General features: G+C 36.9%; 1 protein-coding gene across 1 annotated transcript; it reads left to right on the plus strand.

Annotated features, from left to right (window-relative positions):
* Positions 1–696: 696 nt before the first annotated feature.
* Positions 697–23,414, plus strand: CPA3 (carboxypeptidase A3). The gene is made up of 11 exons (XM_004460553.5): positions 697–787; positions 885–960; positions 1,531–1,655; positions 11,190–11,292; positions 11,396–11,497; positions 12,505–12,606; positions 14,773–14,883; positions 15,741–15,831; positions 16,865–17,067; positions 19,074–19,158; positions 22,827–23,414. Exons 1-11 carry the CDS (start codon positions 720–722, stop codon positions 23,012–23,014), a joined length of 1,254 nt encoding a protein of 417 aa, XP_004460610.1. The 5' UTR covers positions 697–719; the 3' UTR covers positions 23,015–23,414.
* Positions 23,415–27,080: the final 3,666 nt, after the last annotated feature.

Below are 27,080 nucleotides of genomic sequence, written 5' to 3' on the forward strand. Positions count from 1 at the left end.
TTTAGCTGCTTATAGCATGGAGGTTAAGTCTGAGGACAGAGAGTGAGAAAGGTTAGGAGTTGTGACATGGATGCTTTAGCTCTTTCTGTAAAGTTTATTTCTTCACAAATAGAAGCACAGAGTATATATAGAAAATGTATTGCCATCATAAAATCTGGATAGTGAGTACATCAGTGTTTTCCATAGTACTTACAGCATTTTTCGAATGTTCAAAATATTTTATAATTTAAATACTTTTAATTTAACAATTTACAATCTAGCATCAAAACCTTATTTTACGTTGTTAAACACCATCCACCAAGGTTCTGTGTCCAGATACCTAAACTCATCTCAGTTTCCAAGGGCAAATTTAAAACCTATTCCTTCCGTCAGTCATTCAAGCTTAGTGGAAGAGCAGTATTGTAGAATAAACAGAACGGAATTCACATCCCAGCTCCGTGAAAATGCTAGATCTGCCATCTTGGGCAAGTTATCTGCTAAAGTAATTTGCCTCCCATCCCTTACCTGTAAAATGGGTACTCCCTGTTGTAAAAGGTGTGCTTGCCACAGAACGGACCTTCAGTATTAATGTTGTCACTCTTTGCCCTCCTCCTGATTAGAAAAACTGTGAGGGGAAAACCCTTTTGTCCAACAGAAGCCCACAAGGAAATTAGCTGCTCTTCAAGATAAGAGCTGAGGTATAAAACTGGCAAAGAGCCTCGATCAGGCAAAGGAGAACCATGAGGCTGTTCCTGCCCGTGGGTTTCATTGCTACCACCCTCGCCCTTGCTCCCGTCCGCTTTGACAGGTAAATATCCCTGTTCCATGCCCCAGGGTCTGAGTGAGAAGAGGAGTGAGGAAGGTTTCTGTACAATCCACATTTTTCATCTTTTGTTTTCTAAAAGGGAGAAGGTGTTCCGTGTAAAGCCCCAGGATGGAAAACAAGCAAATGTCATAAAGGACTTGGCCAAAAGCAACAAGGTAAAGCATTCAGAGGGATATTTTCTCTTTTCTTTCTGTTCTCTAAACCTTGATTTTTGTTTTTCTTTTATGCCCATGCACCAAAGACAGTCATAGAAAAGGGGAACTGACGGAATATACCTGGATAGCTTGACTTGTTTTTGTTTCTCCCAGAAAACCGCTTCTGTTTGTCTTGTGAAAGCTTTACAAATACAGCTCTTTCTAGGCAAAACTGTGAAGTGAGGGGAATGGACAGGTGCTATGGCTGAATCAATTGTGAAACAATCCCAGTCAACCCCAAAATGGTGGGCACGAATAGAATAAGCAAAAGATGTCCATTCTTTCTGGATTTATAGAAACTATGTCCTGAAAAACTGATCTGTATAAATGGTTTCTTTATTACTCCCTAATATTTAACAGTTTTTAAATATGCTTGCAAAAATCTCATAAGCTTATTAAGAACACATTCCATACCTTCATCACTACAGAACCCAAATTCCCCTCATGGTGCATAGCATGCAGTCACTTCTTAATAAATGTGTTGGGTGAGCAAATAAATAACTGTGGCTAACACTGAATTCATCTTGGCAGCTTGACTTCTGGTATCCAGATGCCACCCACCACGTAGCTGCTAACATGACGGTGGACTTCCGAGTTAGTGAAAAGGAATCCCAAGCCATCCAGTCTGCCTTGGATCAAAATCAAATGCACTATGAGTAAGTCTTATGTAAATATTCAAATGCATTGCACATTCAAAAGTTTGGGGGGCTCTGAAATCGAAAGACGTGTTTTATCATTCAACCCTTTCATTGAGCCCAAGAAACCTAAAGCTCTTTATCTATGAGATAAAATTAACAGTTACTTCCAGACAGATTATTGAGTCCTGCTTATAGAGGTAATGAGAGCAAGCTTGACCACTCAACTTCCAGCTTACATTTGCTCTAATCTGCAAGAGTAAGACAGTCACCTTCATCTGCTGTCTATGACATCCAGCCCCTCACGACCAGAGCAGGCACGGAGGCGTGGAGGGTTTAGCATAATCACCACTCCTGACAGGGACTCAGTTCAGAGCAACGTGTACATGTATTTGAATTCTTCCAATACAAAAAAGGAGAAAAAGGTTAAAGTGCTTATCTTTAAAGTTAGAGAAGTGAGAATGTGAAATATATACTAAGTACATACTTCCTTATGAAAGTAAATTTTCCCTCAGAGAAAGCAAAATCAGAACAGTAGAATGAGGCTTAAATCAAAGGGGAGAGAGAATCTCAAAATGGCCAAAGGAGCAGAAAACAGTCATCCTGGTCCTGTGGAGAAACAAGGGAAAATGAGGCTTTATTGAGCACCAACCCTGGGCCGTGCACACTTTTTAACCCTGGGGTGAGAAGGCAACCCGGCAGTGAATAGCCCAAGCCAACATATAGTTTTGAAAACAAAGGTGTTTTCATACTTTGGCACATTCAGTGGCTTAATGTTTCTGGGGTTCTGTTTTAACTCTCCCTGGTCCACATCATCCCAGGATTCCCCTCTTTATTGAAACCAACCTTTCCCAAAACATGACCAAGTATGAGTTCTTCGTTTCCAAATTTGCCATTTCATGTCTCCCCTACCAGGTTACCTCAGAGAAGGCCTTCTTTTTCTGGCTGAGGTTACCAGAGAGCCTATCGATGTCAGGAAGGTCACACACAGAGCTGGACTTACCGTTGCTCAACACGACTTGATTATATTTATAATATTGCTGCAATATGCCCAATAAATATAAACTATTGAAATTAAGGAAAGATGTGTAAGATAAGAAAACAAATATCCTTGTTCATAGATTTAAAAACAGCAGATCATTGCTTGTGATGGCTGTGGGTCACTATTTTTGTTGCTGCTGTTATTTCAGTAGGATTGTGATACAAATTTAAAAGTTAAAAAATTGGGAGAACGTAATTCAAATCTACACCTTTTTTTTAAACCATTCCATAGATCGATATATGCTTACTTATGTTCTTAGAAGTTGTACCACTGAAATTAGAAATATTCACTTTATAATATACCTCCAAGACCCCAGAAATTAGTAATACATTGTGGACTATTCACTTATGCAAAGATTCAGATGGTGTCTTGATTTTTCTGCCTAAAAGAAATCAGCCTTATACCCTATAGACCCTCTGAAAACTGGGAACCTATGATTCACTTAATAGCAGGTACCTCAAATGGGACCTTAGTTATGTCACTCTTCCCTTTACTTCATTAACAGAGACCACATCTGCATTTCTCTGGTCAATTAGTTCTTTCAAAGCATCCAGCCCAAGCCAAAATAAAGCAGTGTTGCTGGCCAAATTTTATGCAATTTGGCTTCAGCAACAGAGTGAAAAGAGATATTATGTTTTCCTTAATATTCAGGTAATGTAGGCAAAAGCTTGTTGCTTGACATGAAGGTGGAGGGTAGAATAAATCACTGTGAAGGAAGACACATACATATGGAAGCTAACATCATAGCAGTTCATCAAGTAACTCACATTTGCCCTCTCTCCTCTTTGGTCCTCTAGGCCTTTCCTAGCCCGAGCCCATGCTGATTCAAATAAAGGTCTAAATTCAGATCCTCACAGTGTGTTTTTTCACTGTCTTAAACCAAAACACTTTCTTGCTGTCTGCATCAAGAAGTAATGTGTTAAACTACCTCTAAAAATTAGTTTTATCTAATTAAGACATGATTTCTAGAAATTGGCTCAAATTATCCACAGTTGTGGGAAAGCCACATAATTAGATAGCTACCTTTCTCAGAAATATAAATATGTAAAGTGATCTGTGCAGACAAGAACTATTTAAAATCATGTCTCCAAAGTACTAATTATATAGATAATTTTATTTGCATATTAATTATATGTGTTGCTTGGTGTCAGTCAGTAACAGAAGAGAGTTCTAAGAACAGAAACATCTGGTTGGACCCAGACACCAGGCTGAATAAAATGATCTTAAGAGGCTGGTTTGACACAATGATTTACTTGGACACCCTTCATTAGACAATGCATATAAGCCACTATTTAGTTTAAAGCATCTGTTTGTGATATTTTTTTTAATCTTCAGAAAATTAAGTTACTGAGACATTTGACTTTAAAGTTATGTGCTTGCTCTCTTTTTATTTGCATGTTTGCCAGATCATAAAAGGCCAAGTCCAAAAATGAAAATATATGCATATACTAGCAAACCTGAACAGACTAGTGAATAAATGTCTAATGGAAGCACATTCATTGAACTTCACCAAGAAGAACATACACCACATCTCAATTCAGCGGTCAAAAAGTCTCATTTTATTATTAGTGCTTCAATATTTTAGATAGTCAATCTTTAACATTCTCTTTTCTTTGATCAAAAGTTGAAATTAGAAAATAAGAGTTGAGAGAAAATTCAGAAAACAACCATTACTATAATAATGAAACCTAAAAAGTACAATTAAGCAAAATCTGAAGGTCCACATAAGTGTATGTGGGAAATGCAAAAGAGATATGCACCAAACTGACACAGCAATAATCAACACTTCATATTAATTTCTAATTACCAAATAATGTTCAGTCAGGTACAAATTCACATACCAAGTATATACACAGTCCAATCAAATATGTGTTTCAAGCAAATAAATCATTATAATGTGCCATTTCATTCATTTTTTTCCTTCTTTTCAGCATATATTTACATTTTTACTTGCTTGAGAGTAAAACATGTATGCTAATGCCTATTACAAATGCCCAAGATATGTTAGTCATACGGGAAAGCAGAAGAGTACAGTAGGGTAAGAATGGTATGCATTAGGTATTATTTAACATTGATGATTTATTTAATTTATCTCAACTGTAAAATGTAGATAATAATGAAACCTATTATACAGGGGTTTCTTGGAAACTGATTGGTACCATAAACTCACTCTTTGCCTGGTTCCTTTACTTCTGCTAATTCAAGACCACTAAAGAAAGACAACTTAGGGGGTGGGGAGTAGGGCATATGGGAACCTCTTATGTTTTTCAATGTAATGTTTTGTGTGATCCATTTAATCTTTTAAAAAAAAAAAGACAATTAAAATTTAAAAATATAAATAAATAAATAAATAAAAGACAACTTATATATATATGCTTGCATGAGCACACTCTCAAACACACGCACACACACACAGCATGATACGGCAACTAGAGGCAGTCCCTAACTTATCCTCCTGGTAAATAAATTTGTACATTAAAGTTTATCATCCTACACAAAGCGATGCTCAAATGTTGTGAAATCTGTATCAGTAAATGCAGATCGTGATGCCTAGTAACCCAATCAGGAAGTTATATCAGGGACAAATGGGATCCTGTGGAAAACTGAAATCACGCTTTCCTTGTGCACACCTGTCCCGCTGGGATGGGAGCCTAGGGAGAATCCAGACCACAGCGATAATGATTCTGTCTTCCTAAGCTTTCCTTCACTCAACACACACACAAACACACACAGAACCCATGGCAGTTGCATACACTTACTCCCAATTGTTACTCTCTCAAAGAAGTAGAGGAAGGGAACTGTGACATTCTCAAAGTAGGATTCATCTTGCTTCGTTTCCGAAACTTTTACCTGCCCTCTGACGTTGGGGCACAGACTTGCGTGAGAGCTGGCCAGCAGAGCAAGCCTCACAGAAGCCCCAGCAGACTACTGTAAGGAGAGCCCTGCGGACAGCTTCCCAGGACTTCACTCCTCAGGGAGGCATTGGCTTAGAACGGTGACCAGCTAGGATCCTGGCGTCACACATCTCTGGGCTGGACTTCCCATCCCTGCGCTTTACCAATTATGTCAATCTGGGGACTCTACCTGATACCTGTCAAAATGGGAGTGATAATAATGGTACTGAGTGAATAGTGTTGATGTGAAGATTCAATGAGAAAATGGAAATACAGTGTCGTGCTCCGTGCCTAGCACATAGGAAACGCTCAGTAAACATAAGCCATTCATATCATTAAATCCCCAGTGATAGTTACTTATCCTTCCTCCTACATTTAGGGATTCTTTTCAACAAATGAAGCAAATCTGGAAGCCCTAAAATAATATTTGAGAAAAAATCATTTGGTTTCTTCTGCTTAAACCTGGTTGCTGATTAGTGAAAGGGATCATGAAAATAACATCTGGCCCTAGTTCTTAATTTCCAGCCTTAGGCTTAATTTCCGGTCCCTATCAGCAACAATCTGGCACGGGTTCTGAAGTCCTCCTACAGCTGCATTTGCAAAAAGGTCATAATTCAGCTCACACCATTTTTCTTTTGCTGCTGTTATTACAAGATCTAAACTGATACATGTAAGTCTAAAAATATTCTTAGATATGAGCTGCCTCTGACTAATTAATACTGTCTTGTATTAGGAATCGACCTCTGGGACCATAAAATTTCTCCTTGCCTGATTCCTTTACTTCTATTAATGCAGGTAGAGCAAAGGCCACAGGCCCTCTTCAGAGTTTAGAACAAAAATGTCTGTAGTGACCATGTAAAATATAACTTCAACCCTTCTCAGGCTTTAGTGTGACATGCCTCACCTGACTCTAAAATTATTGTCACAAACTTATTTTTTCAGAAATCTGAGATTCATCAGAAATCAAAGGCAAAACATGCAGTGGGTTTGGTATAACATGCATAATAATCTGCTTGTCAGCGCTTAGTGGAAATCAATATTCATGAGCAGTACTTGGTCCCATGAGCTAAATAAGCTCTAATTAGGAGTACACCATGTTTGTATTCTGCATCAGACCTCCGATCAGTCAGTCAATCAGCAAGGAAAAACCAGCAAGTAGAGTGGCACTCTGCAGAGTCACTGTTCATTATCATAAGAACGTGAAGAAATCAAAGAACCAACAACTACACAGAGTCAAAGCCTGGCTCAGTGGCATGTTAGTCTGTAAAGCAGTTGTTGATTTCGTGACTCAACCTCACTTGTAGACAGAGGTTCACTGGATGCCAAGCACTTGTTGTATTTCACTTCATTTCATCCTCATCACAATCCTGGATGGCAAGTTTAGTCCCATTGTGAAAGTGAGAAAATGGAGGCTCAGAGGGATAAATTAACACATTAACTGACAGAACTGGGGTTGAAACCCAAGAATGACTGCAGAGTTGATACTCTTCCAACTAGGTCACTGCTTCTTTTTTTTTTTTTAGATTTTTTTTTTTAATTTATTTTTTTATTTATTTTTCTCCCCTTCCCCCCACCAGTTGTCTGCTCTCTGTGTCCATTTGCTGCATGTTCTGTGTTCTTTGTCCACTTCTGTTGTTGTCAGTAGCACTGGGAATCTGTGTTTCTTTTTGTTGCATCATCTTGTTATGTCAGCTCTCCGCGTGTGCGGCGCCATTCCTGGGCAGGCTGCACTTTCTTTCACGCTGGGTGGCTCTCCTTACGGGGCGCACTCCTTGCGTGTGGGGCTCCCCTACGCGGAGACACCCCTGCGTGGCAGGGCACTCCTTGCATGCATCAGCACTGCACATGGGCCAGCTCCACACAGGTGAAGGAGGTCTGGGGCTTGAACCACAGACCTCCCATGTGGTAGACGGACGCCCTATCCATTGGACCAAGTCCACTTCTCAACTGCTTCTTTATCCGACAGAACTCATGGAGCCAGAAAACGTGTATGGTACTGTCCTAAATATTAGAATGCACATTAAAAAACAGACAGCATCTTCCTGCTAACAGAGAAGAAAAATACATGTGCATGCCATTAACAAAAATAGGGTAATGTCTTTTTTTATATGGAGTCAATGGAAATGAGATCATCCAAATAAGGAAATTGTTAGATATCTTCGAAAAATACTTTCTTTTAAAATTTTTCATTGAAATACTTCCATTATAAGCCACAATTCTTATCCCTACAAAATAAAATACATTGAATATAGTTTACCATTAGGAGATGGAGATTATCATTATAATCACCAATTTTTCCTATTGTTCTATGACAGAATAATATCCTCAAGGAATATGAAGCTACAAAAATATTTTGAGCCATTTGGACCAACCCTGGGGGACCACTGACTCCTGTGCTTGTTCAGTTCTGTTTGTAATTTTTGTTGTTGTTTGTTTTTTGTTTTTTGTTTTTTTGCTGCGGGCTACACCTACTGCTATCAGTGTACTTATTCAGTGAGTCACTTCCCTTTATGTCCAATACATTCCTTTAAGTAAAAAAGGCTACTTAGAACTGCATTCAAAGTGAGAGGAACTAGGCTCTTTGTGAAAATGTTTATAAATGTCCTATGGCTGTTACATAATATCTAACACATTAAGAACTCTAATAATGAAATGTAATGCATCCATACATCACTGGAGAATAATTTGATCTTATCCATAGATACTGCATATTAATGTCAAAATGGCAACCAATGTCATCCTTAATGGTAGAAGACTAGAAGTATTCCAATTAAAACTATATTTTTTTTAAAAATGAACTCTTTCATCACTGTTGTTTAACACTGTTCAGATAGTTAACCTAATGCAATAAAGCAAGGGGGAAAAAAACTTTGAAAAGGAAGTGTAAAATATAACTATTGGTAGCAGAGCTACCTTAAAGCTATAATTTTAAAATTCTTAGGATTAAAAAGATAGTCTTTTAAAAATTCAGTGGCCAATAGATTAATATAACTAAATCAATAACTTTTGAAAATATATGAATGATAAACAGTTTGAAAATTAATGGGAAGAAGATACTCAAATAGTATTTTAAGAAACTATGAATGAACAATAATAAATATTCACAACTTTACTGAAGAATATAAAAGACATCATGAATAAATATATAACTATATTATCTTCCTTTAGGAAAACTTAGATTCCATTCAAATAAGTTCATAATTTGATGCAATTCCAACTAAAAGCCCATTTTTCCCTAACTTGAAAAAAGTATTCTGATAAAACCTTTATTTAAAAAAAGGTGAAATAACTCAGTGAAATTTTGAAAAGAATGAAACACTTTATCCAATATTAAAATTTAATATAATGATGGTTTAGTTCATACACAAGAGTGGGAAAACAGATCAACGGAGCAGGATAAAAAATCCCCAAACAGACAAAACATGTAAAAATATTTGTGCACATGGTACAGGTGACATTTTGGAAACTTAAATGTTGAAGGCAGGCAGACCTGCATTCAAATTCCCAACTCCACCACTCACAAATTGTGTGACCGGGGTGAAGATATTTAAACTTTCTGAGCAACAATCTCCCTATCAATAAAATGATACTACTGATAATATAAATAATATAATGCATGTAAAACAGCATTGGACCATATTAAACAATAATAGATAGCAGTTAGTAGTAGTAGTATAATGTGTTTGGACACTTAGTAAACTGTTTGATAATAAAATTAATCAGATCTCAGCCTTACACAACAACCTAAAATAAACTTCAGATCGAGAGTCAGTGTTTGAATCCAGGTGAAAATGTCAGGATGTACCTGCAGGAGTTTAGGGAAAAGGCCAGAATTGGAGTTACAAATATGGGCATCATAAGCTTAACAGCTGATGGGATGACAGTCAAGCCATCCAATTAGAGTCACGCGACACGAATCTTTTGTCGAATATTTTTATTGAAACGTTTCCATTATGAGTCACATTTCTCTGCCCTGCAATATACAGTGCATTAAAAGTAGTTTTCCTTTTGAAGAATTATCATTATAAACACCAGTTTTCAGACTGTGCTCTAAGAGAATGAGATCCTCAGTAAGAGATGATGAGCTCATAGCCTGAGATGAATCGGGAAAGGCGCCGGCGAAGAAGAGGGTCGAAGTGTAGCCTCCTTGCCTCCCTCCCTGAGCATCCCAGTGATTCTCCCTGCCTCTCCCACCCACTCCAAACCTTTCTGGCTAATTTCTAGCTCTCTGAACATGGGCAAATTATTAAGCACTTTGTGCCTCAGTTTCCCTGTCTGTAAAATGAGGATAACAATCTCAAGTAAAGATTAAATGAGTTATACTTTATGTCACATGATAAAGACCACATAAGTGTTTGGTACTATTGTTGTGATTGTTCCAGTTTTCCCTGCTTCCTAAGTATGAAATTATAAGGGCTGGTCTGTAGATTAATGCATAAAGATATGCATGGTTAGCTAGGTAGTGTATATAGGTGTGCCTGCCTGTGTGCTTTGGAGAAAGGTGAGGGTGGTTGTAGGTCAGCCATGACCAATAGAAAAATAACTCAACCCTCAGGTGAAATTTTTTATTGAGGAGAAAGTCACATAGCATAGCAAATTAACCATTCTGTATTGCGCAATTCAGTGGCATTTAGCACATTCACAGTGTTGAGCAGCCGCCACCTCTATCTAGTTCCAAGACATTTTCATTGCTCCAAAAGGAAACCCTGTACTTATTAAGCAGTCACCGCCTGGTCCCCTTCCTCCCAGCCCTGGCTAGCATTAATCTGATTTCTGTCTCTATGGATTTACCCATTCTGGATATTTCGTATAAATGGAGTCATACAATATGTGACCTTTTGTGCCTGGCTTCTTTCACTTGGCAGAATGTTTTTGAGGTTCATCCATGTTGTAGCATATATCAGCACTTCATTTCTTTTTATGGCTAAATAACAGTGCATTGTATGCATATATCACAATTTATTTATCCATTCACCCATTGTTGGACATCTGGGTTATTTCCACCTTTTGGCTGTTGTGAATAGTGCTGCTGTGGGCATGCGTGTGCATGTATTTGTTCCAGAATCTGTTTTCAGTTCTTTTGGGTATATCTTAGGAGAAGAATTCCTAGGTCATATAGTACTTCTACGTTTAACTCATGTATTATTTTAAATATTCTAATAGCCACATTTTAAGATGTAAAAAGAAACAGGTAAAATTAATCTTAACAATATATTTTATTTAACCCAATATATCCAAAATATTATTATTCTGATATGTAATCAATAGGAAAATTACTGATGAGATAGGTGACATTCCTTTTGTCTTCTAAGTTTTCAAAATCCAGGGTCTATTTAACACATACAGAATGTCTGTTTTCAGACAAGTCACGTTTTAAGAGCACAACAACTTCTGTGGCTAAAGGCTCCCAGATGAGAGAGGCAGCTCTAGATAAATGGGGAGATGAGAAGCGAGACACATGACAGGTCTAAGAGGCATGGCTTAGCAGAGAATAATGAAGAAACAGGATGAACTTGATCGAAGATAGAGGAAAGGGAAGAGAAAGTTTCTGCAAACTAAAGATAAATGTGTTTTTCTTTTTCTGGTAAATGTATATTTTATCATCCCTCTGTCAAACAGAATCCTGATTCATGATCTGCAAGAAGAGATTGAGAAACAGTTTGATGTTAAAGAAGATAGACCAGGCCGTCACAGCTATGCAAAATACAATAACTGGGACAAGGTTCAGTACAAAATGCTCATACTTTGAAAAAAGTTTCCCTCAGCATTTGCTGTGATTTAGTTTTATTTTGTTCTAATCCCTCAAATTTGGTTTTGTACCTAAGATTGTTGCTTGGACTGAAAAAATGGTGAATAAGCACCCTGAAATGGTTTCTCGTCTTAAAATTGGAACAACAGTTGAAGATAATCCTCTATATGTTCTCAAGGTAAAAATAATTCAAGAATCAATGATTCTTATTATTGTTGTAAAAAATGAATTTTAAAGTACTTTGTGACACTTTGGGCTAATTTTGAGACAATAAAAAATTCTTCCCTTTTGAAAAAAATATTTAAGCTCTAGACATCCATTCAAGAGAAAAAGTGGCAGGTGGTTTTATGTGGAGCAAAGAAAGTACCTGAATTAATCATTTGTCAGAGAAGTACACAATGGCCAACCCAGACAAAAATCCCATCCCAGATCTCTTTTTACAAGAGTTTGTGGATTCCTGGGTGTAGAAAGCAGTTTCCTATCCATAAAATCAATAGAACCGGTGAAAGTAGGTCATGAGGAAAAAAGAAATTTATTACATCATGAGATCCCAATATATGGAAACATGAACAGTAAGTGAACCATTTCAACCACAGGTTGATAGATCCCTTTCTATGACTGGTTTGGCAATGGCCATTCAACTGCCGCTGGATTTTTGTACATCTGAAGATACTGCTTCCTGAGATAGCCCCTTCATAACCGGGAAGTCCCTCCTTACCCTGATCTCCCCTCCCGTCATTTTCTCCAACCACCCAAAACAAATAGAAACTCTCTTCAAATTGACAGTTCTTCAAATATCCAGCCACTCTCTACCCCAGTTCAGAATCTTTTCTACTCCAGGGAAAATATCCCCATTTTATGAAGCCAGACAAAAAATGCAAATGGTGGAAACAAAAGTGATGTGATCATCTATTTCTCAGACCAAGACACTAGCAGTAAAGTAAGAAATATTGTGATTTTTAAACCCAAAAACAATTCTGACAGTAGAAAAAAAAAGTTTTTCAAAAATAAACTATCTAATACTTTATGAATTTTATAAAAACATTTAAAGAACATATGCACACACAGTTACACATTCAACAAGGGAAAGAATTGCTTTGAAAAGACTATGAATGAGTTATTGGATGACAAGGGATCCATGTGTGAGTTCATGCAAAATAATATCTCAAGTTCATTTTTAAATAGGTTGGGAAAGGGGATGAAAAAAGGAAGGCTATTTTTATGGACTGTGGCATCCATGCACGAGAATGGGTCTCCCCAGCATTCTGCCAGTGGTTTGTCTATCAGGTAAGTGAATCGGAACACTGAAAATTCTCCTTTGATTGTCAAGTTTCCAGCGCTTCCCTGAATGGCCACACCCCTTTTCAAACGAGCACAAGTCCACTTAACTGGAAGAACCAACATTTAGTGCTGTCAGGAAATAAATGATCAGGATTTTACTCATCGTTGCAGGTTTTGTAAAATTGACTGACACCTTCTTCAAACTTAAACTACAGCTGACAGTTTATGAAACCAAAAGAAACTTTTTTTTACTGTAATATGACATTTTTCCTATAGTTAAGTATGGGAAATCTGAAACCAGCATCATATTACTGCCTGCAAGTTTGACCTTACTTTAATAAGCTCAAAGGACAAACCCTTAGTTCCTGTTTAAAAATTTCGCTGGCCACACATGTACTTGGAATTTTTGTACTCAGATTTCCTTTCCAAGTGAAAAATAACTACTTTTTTCAAAGGCAAATCCAGTTTATAAGGGGATGCTTTTGTTATTCCTTTCACTCTAGTTCTATTATATATGGATCAATACTATCTTTTAACTTTCTCTTTCTGCCAACTATTGCATAAAATACACTGATGGGATACACCTAAAAACTGCTGGGCATAGACAGTTTCATGAGGAAAGAATCCGGCGGTAGAATTGATTTATCCCTGTGCTTATTTTAGCTCTCCCAACTGAAGGCTGAGAGTTCCACTTAGCCCATAAGGAAGCACACATCATATGACTACAATAAATCTCTTGGCTACAAATGCATATACACCTGGAGAAATGGGCAGTGGTGATGGTAGCACAACACCATTAATATAATGAACACCATGGAATTGAATATTTGAATGTGGCTAAAAGGGGAAAATTTAGCTTGCTTATGTTAGAACAAAAAATTTTTTAAACCAGAACGGATTGACACAAAGAACCCTAGTGTAAACCATGTACTAGAGTTAATAATATAATTATAATAATACCATTTCATCAACTGTAACCAAGATACCATACAAACGCAAAGTGTTAATGATAGGGAAAAATGCGAAGGAGGTAGATGGGGCTGTACATTCTGCATGGTTTTTCTGTACAAACAGTAAAATCCTATACTTACAACTTCTCTAATAAAAAAAAAAGTACCTGGTCAGATTTTCCAAAAATGGTTATGGAGATTTTAAGTGGTCACAGAAAGTCCAGGTAAATAAAGAAATTTCTGCCACATGTGAGAAAAAAGTTGATTGGTCAATCCCAAAATTCTTGAGGTTTTTTTTTTTTATTACTAGAATAGTAATAAAATAGAATAGATTTTCTTTAATTCTGTTTATAATTATTCTCTGACTATTCTCCAGTTTTTCTATGTTCCTATGTTTGCAGACCCAATTTATATTTACCTAAATAATAAGAGGGAAAGAGGGAAGCACATCTGGTTCAACTGATAGAGCATCCGCCTACCATATGGGAGGTCCAGGGTTCAAACCCAGGGCCTCCCGGCCCGCATGATGAGCTGGCCCACGTGCAGTGCTGATGTGCGCCAGGAGTGCTGTACCACACAGGAGTATCCCCCGCGTAGGGGAGCCCCATGCACAAAGAGTGCACCCTGTGAGAAGAGCCGCCCCATGCAAAAAAGTGCAACCTGCCCAGGAGTGGTGTGGCACACACGGAGACCTGACACAGCAAGATGACACAACAAAAAGAGACACAGATTCCTGGTGCCACTGACAAGAATACAAGCAGACACAGAAGAATACACAGCGAATGGACACAGAGAGCAGACAATGGGGGAGGGGGGGGAGGGGAGAGAGATAAATAAAGACAAATCTTTTTAAAAAAAAGAGGGAAAGAATCCTAAAACAGAAAACAGGTTGTTGTGCTCAGTTTCCAAGTGGCTTCCATTCTTCCTATGAAATGCGTCTTCCATACTGTACTTGAAATGCTATAAGTCCCAACAGTTAAATGATCCTTTAAAGATGTTCCATTCAGTTAATTTCACAAGTGTGAATATGTTATTTTTTCCGTCTTCAATATGGGTCATTTATTTTTGTGCAGTTTAGGGAAAATATGTTTGAAATCTACCTGTGTGACCTCGGGTAGGAAAAAAAAAAAAAAGAAGTGGTTGTTATGACAATTAAAACTATGGCTTTCCACATAGCAGCTAAATTTCAAACCAATAGCTTAATTTTTCCCTATCCACACAGGCAACCAAAACTTATGGGAAAAACAAAATTATGACCAAACTCCTGGACCAAATGGATTTTTATGTTCTTCCTGTGTTCAATGTGGATGGATACATTTGGTCATGGAAAAAGGTACTGCTTTTTCCCTCTCATTTGCTTTTAAATGACATAGTATTTACTGACTTTAATGGACATTGATTTTTATGCATTAAGTTAAAGTTTCTGTAACAAGTTAATTCAATTTTAAAAAGTAAATTTTTAAAAAACCTCAATTTCAAACAAAAACAAGTATGTATTTCCTATACATGTCTTAAAATAAGAATTTTTTGCTACTGAGGCTAGTAATGTAAATCAATAATTATAAAGAAAATGTATAAGTATATGATATAGCAAAAGCATAGTCTAGCTAAGAATAAGAAGCATTTAAAGACATTTAGTCACATTGATTTCAAAGCAAAAGTCATTACATTCTATCACCCCAGAAGAGGATTTGAGGTAAACTTTTTGTATTAAAAATTCATAAAGAGAGAGAGATCTGTCTTCTTTTAACAGAATCCTATAGCGTCCTGTTGTTGGTAAGATTAATACTGAACCTTCAAATACTATCAGACAAGTTATTTGTGCTCAAGTGGTTACAATTTGACTTACACTATATCAGAATCTATAAATAGTGAAAGAGGCAATGAAGTTATTGCAATTATAATTAGTTTCAGAATACCATCGGTCATTTTCTAATGGTGAGAACTAACAGTTTTTAAAACTAACTGGATTATTTTATCAAGTCCTAAAAATATGAATATAAAAAGTCATGTTTCCACAAATTTATAAATTGTAAGAACACAAGGGTTTTTTTTTCTTTAGAGGGCCTCACGTTTACTAGATAGATTTCAAATAAAGCTGTAGACACCTGCAGAGAGAATCCAAAATGACCAAATTGGAAAAGGCAAACTGATCTTGAATAAAAATACTTCCATCATTCAATCCTGCAGAACCGCCTGTGGAGGAAAAATCGTTCCAAGAACCAGAATTCCAGATGTATCGGCACTGACCTCAACAGGAATTTTAACGCCTCGTGGAGCTGTGAGTAGCAGACTTGGCCTCAAGGAAAATTACTATAAAGCATGTTTAACCACAAAACTTAGCTAAATGGCCTACTTATTTTCTTATCTACACACTGGAAGATAACCATCACTACCACACAGGGGTAGTGAATGTTTTTCTGTGGAGGTGAATGGGTGAGGAGGGAGTGTATGAGGATGGTTGCTTACCAAGCCACCATCTTAGTAGACCTCACTTAGTAGATCTCACTTGCTGAAACTCTGACAGGATCCAGACAAAATTTCAGATAACCTGAAGAGAGGCCTCAGGTCCCTACCTCTTCCTGGTCTGATAAAAGCTGAGCTCTACCCAAAGGTTAAAAGGAACAGGCAGGTTGTTCAACATCCTGCGGAGACAAAGAAAGTTAAAGGTTTAACTGAAATGCCATGATAAGCAGAGTCCTGCTAGACCAAGTCATGCTGTACTTACTATGCAAATATGACTTTAACCTTAAATAGACCATATCACCAAATATAAATTTTAAATAATGATGTAAAAGCAATCATTAAATACATGCAAGGCTAATATAGTCATCACTTCCCCCATTCATAGTCTTTCTTTCCCTAATTTTGTTGAAAATATCACCTCAGCTTTTCATTCTGTTCCGCCATAATGAATATGACAGTAGCTGCTGTCCTCCTGGAGAGCTTCTGGCTGAAACAGGATGCAGAAACTCAGGCTCAGGGAAGGTCCTACCCCAGTGCCCAGCTCTTAAGAGATGGGGTTGAATTGGAACTTGGGGAAATCTGCTCCAACCCCTGCACTGCTTCCATGTACTATTCCTGTGATCCTGGCAAGAGGAGAAGAAATAGAGGAGGCTGAGAATGTTCCCCGGGCTAAGTCTTTTCTGTTGTGTGTATGAAGTCTGCAGTGAGGTGACGTGAGAGACACTGAGGATGCCTGTGAACCTGGGAGGCTCAAATGTTTAAAATATTTGGTGAATGTCCATCAGCAGAGGAGGGGGCTGCACTGATGGGGAGCAGATTGTAGTCTCATCTACCCATGTCCTCTGCAGCTTTTCCTGACACCAAAGACCCCTGTGGTGATACCTACCGGGGTCCCGCCCCCGAGTCCGAGAGAGAGACAGAAGCGGTCACAGCCTTCATTCGAAGCCACCTGAAGTCACTTAAGGCCTACATCACCTTCCACTCCTACTCCCAGATGCTCCTGTTTCCCTATGGATATACTAAGCAGTCGGCGCCTAACCGCAAGGCCCTGGTGTGTAGAAAACAGGCTGTGGTTTCTGCGTTAGCACCACCATTACTCTCAGTCTTTACTAATATCCTGGTTCCTGGAGAAAGAATTTCACATTTTAACCCCAAAGGAAGGAACTAATGGAGTTTACTTTGGAGTTAAAATCATAACCCTGGCATTAATTTTTAATTTGATAAAAATGTATAGATACCGTATGCTAGAGGAGCAAAAGTGTGGTGCCATAAATGATCTTTTCATGGTGTTGGACTTAAGTCAATTGAAATGTATTTCTGTAGCACAGTTTATGCTTCGATAAAAGTTTGCTTAATTCAAAGAAAATGAAAAATAAAACACCATATGTGTATGAAAATATATTGACTTGAAACAAAGGAAAAAGAAAAAAAAGTGTATAGAAAATAAGATCTTTAAATGTTTTCCTAAGAAAAAGCCAATAGAGGGCAAAGTCAAAAAGATGAGAATTCTCTTACTACACAGCTCCTTGTGAAGTTTAATATTTTTCGTGGGCCATACTGTAAAACCATACACAGCAAAATCCTAGGAGAGCAGAAAAGACCTCTACTAGTCCTACCCCCAAAACCAGACGTAAGGAGATCCACTGTATTGTTATCCACCTGACCAACTTGTAAATGATAGTCATTCTTTTACTCTCCAAAAAAAGAACACTATAAATGTTTGTGAAGCTTCCTTACTAAGAACACATTCCAGAACTATGATCCACTCAGCATCCTTTCACTTCTATGAAAACTGATATGATCATATTAACTTTAAAAAGAAGAAAAAAAACTGCTGCATATGGATGCCAATGAATTTCAAGAATTGACAGGGTAAATAGAAGGATGCATGGATAAATAGTCTGAATTGTTATAGAAGAAAAGCAGATAATAAATAAAACAGATACAAGTTCAGTGTCCTAAACTGTGGTGGTCTACAAATAAAGCCCATCCAGTAAAAGCTGTGGCTCAAATAGTTTCATAAAAATAAAAATAAAATAACTGTTTTAAAGGTCATAAATGTCATACTCATCAATTACAGTCAGCACAACAGCATTTAGTTTTGAATTGGTACAGAGATTTGAACTAGTCATTAAAATCATGTGTGTATATATGACAAATATGTAAGCAAAAGGTGGTCTGTAGAGTAGTTTATTTAACCAATCTGCTGAGAGTCTGAACCCATGAGTTTGGTTAATTTTTAAAAGACACAGCAATGCAATTTTAATCTACCCTTAGGAAAATAGTATTAATGGTTAACAAATACATATATATGCAACAAACCACTTTGGGTTAAAAAAAAAAACTTCCTATATAAAAACCAAATTGATTAAAAATGTATTTCTTGGTTATACACATTATACATATAGACTAAAAAAGTTTTTATTTGGAGTGCAAATATGTTAGCGACTATATTCTATTAAAGTTCATTCTGATAATCATTCTCAAAGCACAAAACATAAAGTCCTGAAATGCCACTCTAGAAGAGAAGGTCTTAATCTATTAGAATCATTTTAGAGAGGACTCAACCATCTTTCTTCCCTTGGTAGGTTTAAGTTAGATGAGTGGAAAAAGCCCTGTGGCAATATGGGACATATAAAGACATAGAAAGGAGGAACATGGGAGAGACAGGACAAAATGACTGTGGAAGAGAAAAACCTGTGAAGCCAGAAGAAGAAAGTTTATATTTAAAAAGAAAGAGGAAATAAGGAAGGAAAGGAGGGAAGGAGGGAAGGAAGAGAGGGGGAGAAAGGCAAAGAAGGAGAAAAGAAAGGAGTATAAATGTCTAAATTAGATATACAAAATGAGATAAATCATTGTATATAGCTGATTTCACTATTAGAAGCCTTTTTACAATGACAGCATCTTACTGCAAATAAATTTCTCACTGAACCATTTATTTTATTTTGATCATCAAATGACAAATATCTAGTAAAACTGAATTTTTTAAATCTCCAATAAACTAAGGGCATTTACATAATATTCTACTGTCCACTCTAACTTTTTCTTTCTCTCCAGACCAAAGTTGCAAAGATTGGCACTGATGTTCTATCAACCCGATATGAAACTCGCTACATCTATGGTCCAATAGCATCAACAATTTGTAAGTTTTTTGATGTTGACTGTGTCCTTTTCCCTAATACATTTTTACAGATATTAAAGAAATTTTTAGAATTCACAATTAGGGCTCAAACATCAGGAATTATGGAATGGCTTATTTAAATTCCAGTTTTCACACAAGATTCTGACTTAAATGTATATCTAAGGGACAGAGTCTTCCTTTTTATTTTTGCTCAAAATTTTATAGCAACAAATTATAATGAAATTTTACAACTAGGTTACAATGTCAACAGAAATTACTAACTTGAGTAAATTTCCAGTTTAATATATCCACCTGCCTGTTCCCCAATGTCACCCCACCAACAACATATTATCATAGGAACTAACAAGAATTAGTTGGGGAGGAGTCTCCACTACTCATTCTCTCCCTGTTTTTAAGTATTTTTTTATTAGAGAAGTTGTAGGTTTACAGAAAAATCATGCCTAAAATGCAGAGCTCCCGTATAACCCCCCTGTTATTAACACTCTGCATTAGTGTTACCTTTGTTACAACTGATGAAAAAATATTAAAATTGAGCTATTAACTATAGTCCATAGTTGACATTAGAATGTATTTTCCCATATATCACCCTATTATTAACACTTGTATTAGTGTGGTATAGTTGTTATACTTCATGCACATTTTTATAATTGTACTATTAACTGTAGCCCATCATTTATAAAGGGGTTCACCATGCTGTACAGCCCTATATTTTTTCTTTTAATTTTTATTCTAGTAACACAGGTACAGCATAAAATTTTCCCTTTCATCCACATTAGCATACATAATTCAGTGCCACTAATTATACTCACAATGCTGGGCTACCATCACCATCACCCATTTCCAAAACTTTACAACCAACACAAACAGAAATTCTGTACAACTTAAGCATTAAGTCCCCATTCCGTACCCCCAACCCAGCCCCTGGTAACTTAAATTCCAGATTCTAGCTCTATGATTTTGCTTATTCTAGTTATTTCATATCTGTGAGATCGTAAATATGTGTCCTTTACTGTCTACTTTTTGTCACTCAAGATGATATCATTAAGGTTCAGTCATGTTGTTGATGAATCAGAACTTCATTCCTTTTCAAAGCAGAATAAAATTCCATTGTATATCTATACCACATTTTGTTTATCGATTCATCAGTCAATGGGCACTTATTCTACTTCCATCTTTTGGGAATTGTGTTTAATGATGTTATGAACATTGATTTGCAAATACCTGTTCAAATCCCTGCTTTCAATTCCTTTAAGTATATACCTACTAGAGGATTGCCAGGTCATATGCTAATATTATAATAGCTTTTTGAGAAACTGTCATACTGTTTTCTACAGTTGCTGTATTATTTTATGTTTCCACCAGCAATGAATGAGCATTCCTGTTTCTCAGCATCACCAAATACTTATAATATTCTGCTTTTTATATAATAGCCATTCTAGTGTGTGTGCTACGATATCTCATTGTGGTTTTGACTTGCATTCCCCTAATAGCTAATGATGCTGAGCATCTTTTCATGTGCTTGTTAGCCTCTTTGGAGAAATGTCTACGTAGGTCTTTTTTTTTAAGATTTATTTCTCTCCCCTTCCCCCCTCCCCCCAGTTGTCTTCTCTCTGTGTCCATTCATTGTGTGTTCTTCTGTGACCACTTTTATCCTTACCAGCGGCACCGGCAATCTGTGTTTCTTTTTGTTGCGTCATCTTGTTGTGTCAGCTCTCTGTGTGTGCGGCGCCATTCCTGGGCAGGCTGCACTTTCTTTTGCACTGGGCGGCTCTCCTTACGGGGCACACTCCTTGCACGTGGGGCTCCCCTACATGGGGGACACCCCTGCGTGGCACGGCACTCCTTGCGCGCATCAGCACTGCGCATGGGCCAGTTCCACACGGGTCGAGGAGGCCTGGGGTTTGAACCGCGGACCTCCCATGTGGTAGACGGACGCCCTAACCACTGGGCCAAGTCCACTTCCCCTATGCAGGTCTTTTTCCCAGATTTAAATTGGGTTGTTGTCTTTCATTTTTGAGTTGTAGAATTTCTTTATATATTTGGATATAAACCCTTACCAGATATGTGATTTCCAAGTATTTTCTCCCACTGAGTGCACAGTCTTTTCACCTTTGTGAGTCCTTCGATAAACAAAAGTTTTAAATTTTGACTAGGTGCCATTTATCTATTTTTTCTTTCATTGTTTGTTTCTTACATAGAGCCCCTCATTCTATTCCCAGTGTGATGACTATATCCTGGTTCAGGCTTTCATTTCACGATACTTCCAACAGGTCTCTTACCCTTTTCCATACAGATGAACTGTCCTAAAGTGCAGCACTAAAGTGGCTATTATTGCCAAAATCTAAACACCTAATCCTGATTTACCAACTTTTCTGAGCTTTGCCCACAAATTATGACTGCTATTTTTACTCCAGCCCCACTCTTCCCCAAAAATATTTTCATGCTTCTCCATCCTTATAGTTTCAGTGTCCAGAAAGCCTTTCTCCCATCTCCATCTGGAAAAAAAATACTACTCTTTGCTCAAGGCTCTCCTCAAGCACCACCTCCCCACATCATGAAGGGGTTGTTTGAGCAAGGATTGCGCATGAAATACCATCCTCTTCACCAGGCATAATCTCTTTTTTTCCCTTTAAATTTTCATAAGATATTGCACTTCTTCTAGGATATTCAGCACATTCTGCCCTGTCTCTATGGATTTGCAGCTTTGACTTCTCCCCATTAAGTTGTACATCCCCGAGCACACAAATAGCTTCTCCTTCATCTTTTTACCTTGAATCACCCACCCTCTCTGGTGCCAAGGAAAGTATAGTGTACATATTAAAGGCTTAATAAATCTTCATTGAATAATTTAACAGCCAACCCTATTGCTTTCCACTGAAATATTCCTTCTCTGTATCTCTTCATCACAACTTTGAATTCTTATCTTTCAAACTTAAAATATTGGTATCAGTTAAATTCATTACTTGTCCTAGAATGTAAATGATTTTATTTACCAAAAAACATTTTTCTATTATATAAAGCAGAATATACAAAATTGCATTTTACAGAATTGATATGCCCCTGTATAAATCATATATGTATACAACTTCTTGATGAGTGTTTATTTTTCCAGTCTTTTTATCAAATAATAACACCTTTAATAAAATTTCATAAGATTAGACATTAGAAAAATTGGATTAGGGATTGAATTCTTCCTTTAAATAACTAATTTTAAAATTTATTTGTCTTTAACCTATAAAATATTTTCTTCTAGTAGCATTAAATATAAAGAGAATTGAACTGTTAGAAAGGATGCAATTTTATATAGCTTGTATATGTAGTTTTCCTTGGTTGGTTTTCAGTGACCAGTGGCTCCTCCTCAGATGGTTTTTTCTGATGCTTGCGCTTCACAGATCACCTCCACCTGCAACAGTGTGTGCCCAGGAAACATAAGCTCAAAATGTAATTTAAAGGGTATAACACAATTTTTAAATGGATAGTAGATTCCAAAGCCACAATTATTTTTACTGTACACTCTGAACTATTTAGACCATGGTTCCCACTCATTATGACAATTGAATATACATGTCATTACTTATATTGCTTATTTTATACCAGTGAATTTCCATTTCCAAAAAAAAAATGTTAGCATTGTCTCTAACTAAATATTTACTGCTTATGTTTTACAGACCGGACATCAGGTTCTTCCTTAGACTGGGCTTATGATCTGGGCATCAAACACACATTTGCCTTTGAACTCCGAGATAAAGGCAGATTTTGTTTTCTCCTCCCAGAGTCTCAGATAAAGCCAACCTGTAAAGAGACCATGCTGGCTGTCAAATTTATTGCCAAGTATATCCTCAAGCATTCATCGTAAAGAATCGTCCTCTGCATAAAATAAATAAGTTCATCTTTGCTTGTGTGTGCCTTTTGCCGGAAAGTCAATCTTCAGTTATCCCTGGATGTAGTCTCCCCATTACCTGAAGAAGTCCTTCCTGTGCTCATTTAAGTCCTATCTTATTTGTTTGCTTTTAGTTAACATTTATTAGCCCCTGAGCAAAGTAACTTTAAGTGAAAGCTTTTAACTACATGGCCTTGCTCCAGATTAAGTTTGGACCCAATAGAAAGTATTATTTTGAGTATTTCAAAAGGTGATATACAGTGAGGCCCAGGAAAGAAGAACCTTTAGTTTCTCCAGAAGCAGATTTCCACTGTGTGGCTTCATCATTTCATGTGCTAATATGATAAAAATAAAACTCACTCCAAAGCTTTGACAATGCATCTTCTCTTTTTAACTAACCATATCCTCTACTTTTTTCTATTAGCATTCATAATCAAGCATTTAATGTCTCTCATTTAGTCTGTTAATAAGAGTAGCTTCAATTTACAAAAATGTAATGTGTCACTATATTTATCTCTATTTCAATAGAAGTATACGCTGTTTATATCTTTGCAATAGCAAAAGGATGTTGTAGCAGGAAATGAAGTGGTTTGTATAGAGATGAATCTCAGTGCTTTAAACATTTCAGTTCTCATCAACATAACGTACATTAAATTCAAAAGAATTGAATTTGATCTGCCATAATCAGACAGGCCAAGACAGTCTGGCCAGCTGTGACCCACTGCCCTCCCAATGGAGAGAAAGGAAAGCTGGAAACGCATTACGAGATGGAGAAGTCATGTGACTGAGGGCAAAAAGAATAACCTGTTACCTTTTCATTGTCTCCAATCTCATTATTTAAGATGGTGTTGTGAAATGCCACCTCCCCCATCTCAAGTCCTCAACCCTTAATCGTGTGACAATGATGATTTCTATATTACATAAATCCTGAACACAGATGCCCACCTCATAGCCAATCAGAATTTGAAGCATAAATAGGCAGTCCCTTGTCCTCCTGCAGAATTATTTCTTGAAGACTCTGGTAAATTTTTGAGGATCCTGAAGGTCCCAAGAAATCAAGTCAAAGAATAACTTGAGACACTCCCCATGAATCCTTCGGAGACCCATTAAAAAAAGGATGCCATCAAATGTACAAGATGATGGTGTTTCTGAGAGTCATGAGGTTGGTAAAATTTCCCATGGAAAATTTTCTAGGAGAAACCAATATGAACTAATGAAATTATTTATAGTTGGAAGAGGGAAGATTACAGAATCAAGAAAGTAAAAGACAAAACATTGTGATGAAATTAAATATTCCTTATAAAAATATAGTATCTATACCTAAATATTTAAAATTACATACTGGCTTAGACCATGGGAAAATAAATTTTATTCCATTAAGCATGCCATATGAGAGTTTTACACTCATTCACACTTACTTAATCAACTGAGAAAAGACCGAAGTATACTAACCCTAAAATTCACATAAATATCTCTAATTCCATTGCTCTTTAGGGAAACAAGGGGAGGGAAACAATCCTAATTGTTGAATATTGTCCTGTGCCCATCCATTATTCAGTTTATAAAAGACACAAAAGTTTTCCACACCAGTTTATTTGAGCTATTACACAGTATACTATTTCTTTTCTCAATCAGAGGAAAACACTATCAGTGGCTGAAAAATCAAAAACCTTAAAAAGACCATTCTTATTCTAAGTGAACAGTTTTTGAACTGCATCCTATATATTTTGCTTCTGCGACATCATATGAATTATCGAAATGACTCTATGAAGAAAAATATCTATATTGGAGTTTTTTAAAACTTCCTTTTTATGAGAAAGTTTGAGTAGTCCGAGTTACATATGATTCTTCCCTTCTCTTTCCTCATTTATCACTAAAAGGGCTTTGTAGGGGGAGTGGATGTGGTCAAGCAGTTGAGCGCCCACCTCCCACATAGGAGGACCCAGGTTCAATCCCAGGTTCCAGTACCTAGAAAAAAAAAAGCAAAAGGGCTTTGTATCCAGGTTACAAGTTGTGCTGTCTCTTACACTATTCTTGACAATATATCCTACAAAAAAAACCTTCTAAAGTATCACTCCCTTTCCAATTTTCTTACTACCAAATACAATTGAAGGTCATTGTGTCATTTTAAAAATTTATTATTTTATGGAATTGGTCTATTGTCTGAGGCACACATCTCCATTATATTAATATATTTTTAATCTTATTATTTCCTAATGTGAATGAATGAGTTTCCAGTGAGCATTATGATTTCAAACTAATTTAAAATGTCATATCCACATTTAAAATCACAGACGGATTTTAAAATGTCTCCATGCCTTACATAATGGATATGTATTTTGACCACAAAGTGCTTACTGGCTAAATGAATGTTAGGCTGATAGACAAGAGTTTCAGTTTCTCATCTAATACAAACATCTATGACCAATTTTGTTTAGATTTTTTTTAAAAGTCCCCCAAGAAACTTACAGCATGTCATTGAGAACACACTAGTTCTAGTTTTCTCTGTTCTCCTGTTCTCCCTTAGCCTTTTTTTTTATTTTTATTCCCCACCCCCCACCACTTCCTCATCTGCCTGCTCATCTCCCTCAGGAGGCACCAGGACCTCCCATGTGGGAGGCAGGTGCCCAATTGCTTGAGCCACATCTGCTCCCCCTCCCCTAGACTTTTCTTACTAGCGAAAATTTTTACATTATTTTGACCATTCCAGATGGAATGGATGTTGGGTTTTCTTGGACAAGGTCAATCATGGTTCTTAATACTATAAGCTAACATTTTATTTTTAATATAGGAAATGTAAATGGGGGTTTTTCTAATGAGGAAAATCTATATTGAAGCATTGTAGTATTGAATTGAGGTTGAATTTCTCTGGATACAAATAATGTAAAACAGCAGCAATATGTGATCTTACTTGAACACTCATTTATTTGAGCATCGATAAGAAGCAATAGAATCCAGAAACTGTGCCTGATCCCCTGGACTTTGTGCCATAAAATCTATTCTCCCCTTTTCCCTAGTAATAGATCTCCCAATTTTGAACTTCACACATGGCCAAAGATTCTATTTCCAAATCATCCTTTCAAGTAAAAGTGGCTATTGGACTGTTCTGTTCAATGAGTTGTAAGAGGAAATATGATGTGACAACATCTAGAAAGTTAACTTCAAAGACCTCTGGCACATGCACTATCCTTTCTTTTCTTCCTTCCTTTTAGCTGTAATACAACTGTAATGGCTGATGCTGAGCCGTCATCTTGGATCATAAAATAATCTTAGAAATTGAAGCAGAGAAAAGATAGAAGGAACCCGAACCTCTGAGAATTTCACTGAACAGAGCTGCTAATAAGAAGGCTTGGACCATACCTAACTTAGAACTTAAATGTAAGAAAGAAATGAAGGTCTACATTAGTTAATCAGTGTCAATTTGGATCACTGTTCCTCTCAATCAAGCCCAGCCCTAAGTAATGCAATTGGCTGGGGACAACTGATACAACATTTCCAATGTATCCTGGATGGAAATCCTTGGAGGATGACATGGTTTTATGCAAAAACACAGGACTAGAAACCAGAAGGTTTGAGTTAGAGTCCTGAATCTACTACCTGAAATGATATCCAGCAAGGCACTTAACCTCTCTTTGCCTCCCTGCTTATCTCCTAGATTTTTGTTAGAATTTGAGATGGTAGATGTATATCAAGTTAACCCACTGACCTCTATTTTGATATGACTTGGGAGAAAGTACGTTTGTATTAAGGGTGTTGACTCGGGTGGTTCCTACTTGAGGTAGGTCTCGGATAGTATGGAAACAAAAGGTACAATTCCTGCTCCCTAGTTTAGTTCTTCACATAGGCTCTGCTGTGGATAAGTTGCAAAGTGATGTGTGCATGTGCACATGCACATTTTCCTGAGTCCATAGTTTTCAAAACATTCATAAAATCTGGGAGTTACTGATTCCCAGATGTTTAAGCACAAATGAAAACAATATCCAACAGAATTTGAAATAATATTTTCACACATAAAAGCAAAAATTAACACTAATTCTGGTGG

This window comes from Dasypus novemcinctus, chromosome 4 (assembly GCF_030445035.2).
Source record: "Dasypus novemcinctus isolate mDasNov1 chromosome 4, mDasNov1.1.hap2, whole genome shotgun sequence".
NCBI classification, from domain to species: domain Eukaryota; kingdom Metazoa; phylum Chordata; class Mammalia; order Cingulata; family Dasypodidae; genus Dasypus; species Dasypus novemcinctus.